This window comes from Solanum stenotomum, chromosome 1 (assembly GCF_019186545.1).
Source record: "Solanum stenotomum isolate F172 chromosome 1, ASM1918654v1, whole genome shotgun sequence".
In the NCBI taxonomy this organism is placed as follows: Eukaryota; Viridiplantae; Streptophyta; class Magnoliopsida; order Solanales; family Solanaceae; genus Solanum; species Solanum stenotomum.
The window spans coordinates 6,480,003-6,482,391 of record NC_064282.1 but is presented as its reverse complement, the minus strand read 5'-3'; the positions used below and the strand labels follow the sequence as shown (position 1 = coordinate 6,482,391).

Genomic DNA, 2,389 nt, shown 5'->3' with positions numbered 1-2,389 from the left:
AAAAAAAAAGTAAAAATGAAATGGACGGAATAGATATAAAACCCAAATGTCCATGTAAGCAAATACCGTCAAACCATGATAATTGATAAAGTTAGTCTAATTTGGAGAACTAACATTTCTTTTTTTAGCCACTCGCAAAATTTAAATATAGAGCAATTTTAAATTTCTATTGTGCCATCGCTTTCGATCTCCCTATTTTTTACCATTAGTATTTGGGTTAAATGCACTAATAGTATAGAGAATATCTATATTATTAATATAATTCCACTTAATAAAGCATATTTAATTAGGATTATTGATCAATTCTTGTTAAATAAAATTATATACATTTCAAAAAGAAAACTTGTGAATATAATAGTAGAGTATTTTACTTTCGACTATCTACGTGATAATTTACATGTTTAAAATCGCGAGATTAGAAACGAAGAGAATAGCAGACACGTCAATATCGCTGCATGCAGTGCCATAACTCCACGTCATGCTCCAGACCATGCCTTTTTTCTGGGTGTGCTTAAACTCTCCTTCATTTAGGTCTTCTGAGTAGACCACCACGTCAACCTATCAATCTTCCAGCCTGGCAAATGTACTGCTCCTCTTAGTTTCCACCAGCCCCCTATTACATTTTTCCACGTGGCAATACCTGACGTTGACATCTCCTTTGCTACAGCTGTCTCCAATTCTTCCTAACTCTTTAGCCCTACTATAAGTATCACTACTTTCTCTCTATTTTACTCAGTTCTTCTTCTTTCTCTCTTGCTCAATACGCTTGATTAAAGACTTTTAAATACTCACAATATGGGTTCAAATTACATTTCTGCCACTGTTTCTTCGGTCCTATTGTTCTTATTGTGTTCCTCTTCTCTCTTCGGAGCATCCATGGCTGCTCTTGTTCAGGAACAACCTCTTGTTCTCAAATACCACAACGGTGCTCTGCTTAAAGGAACCGTAACCGTTAATCTCATATGGTACGGTAAATTTACCCCTATCCAACGGTCTATAATCGTTGATTTCCTTCAATCGTTAAACTCCCCAAAAGCCCCAAATCCTTCAGCTGCTTCCTGGTGGAAAACAACTGAGAAATACAAAACTGGTGCCTCCACTGTTACTCTAGGAAAACAAATTCTCGATGAAAATTGCTCTTTAGGAAAATCTCTGAAAAATTCACATATTCTGTATTTGGCTTCCAAGGGTGGTTATATGGGTAGGTCGGTGAACTTAGTGTTGACGGCGAAGGATGTATTCGTGGAAGGATTTTGTAGCAGATGTGGGTCCCATGGCTCAACTCGGGGTAAAGTCCGTTTCACTTACGCTTGGGTTGGTAACTCGGAGACTCAGTGCGCCGGTCAGTGTGCGTGGCCGTTTCATCAGCCTATCTACGGCCCACAAACGCCGCCTTTATTGGCGCCGAACGGTGACGTTGGCGTTGACGGGATGATTATCAACGTGGCAACGGTTTTGGCGGGAACCGTGACGAATCCGTTTAACAATGGATACTTTCAGGGGCCAGCGACGGCGCCGTTGGAGGCTGTTTCGGCTTGTACCGGTATGTTTGGGTCGGGTTCTTACCCGGGTTATCCGGGTCAAACTCTAGTTGATAAGAGTACGGGTGCTAGCTATAATGCGCATGGGGTTAATGGGCGTAGGTTCTTGCTCCCTGCTATGTGGGACCCAACTAAATCTGCATGCTCGGCGCTCGTTTGAAAAGGAAAGAATCAAAGAGGGAGATGAGGAGAAGAAAAGAAGAGGGTGGTGGGATTGGGTGTGGACGAGTCTACGTATGTTCATTGTACCTTCAGGATTTGGTGGACCGCAGAATGGCAAGTGTGGGGGTGGGTCGTTGTCGTTTTGTATGACTGTATATTCCTTTGCTTTTATGTTTTTTAAAAAATGTGTAATATGCAATGCCTATAGGACTATAATTAAATTAATATGACATAATAATATTAGTGTTTATATAAAATATGAATTTTAAAAAAAAGGTTCTTCCTTCTTTTTCTAAGTTGGTTAAATAAAATAGAGGGTTTGGTTAAGGAGTAGTAGTTCATTTTCCTTTCAAAACAACTGAACTTTGAAGGCAATGTATATTAATTAAGAAAAAAATTGAAACATATACTGAACGTCACTTTTAACTTTTGTTCTTAATTGTATTTCCAAATAATTTTTGAAAATATATATATACTTAATTAAAATCTTAATTTATTTGAAAATATAAATAAATCAAAGTAAAATATGAACAATTGAGTCTTTTGAAGTTGGTCATATAAAAAATGTAGTTATATAAGGGGAAAAACTGTATTTTTTTTCTTGATAACTTTCCTAAATTTTAACCAATTAATTTAGTTTGAATTATAAAAGAAGTCCAGTACCTTTTTTGAAATGGAGAAAGTAA

The 2,389-nt window shown here is 37.3% G+C and overlaps 1 protein-coding gene across 1 annotated transcript; it reads left to right on the top strand.

The window, feature by feature from the left end:
- The first annotated feature begins 740 nt into the window (after positions 1-740).
- On the top strand, positions 741-1,925 carry LOC125849984 (protein EXORDIUM-like 2). Its single transcript, XM_049529918.1, has one exon. It carries the CDS (start codon positions 796-798, stop codon positions 1,699-1,701), a length of 906 nt encoding a protein of 301 aa, XP_049385875.1. The 5' UTR covers positions 741-795; the 3' UTR covers positions 1,702-1,925.
- Positions 1,926-2,389: the final 464 nt, after the last annotated feature.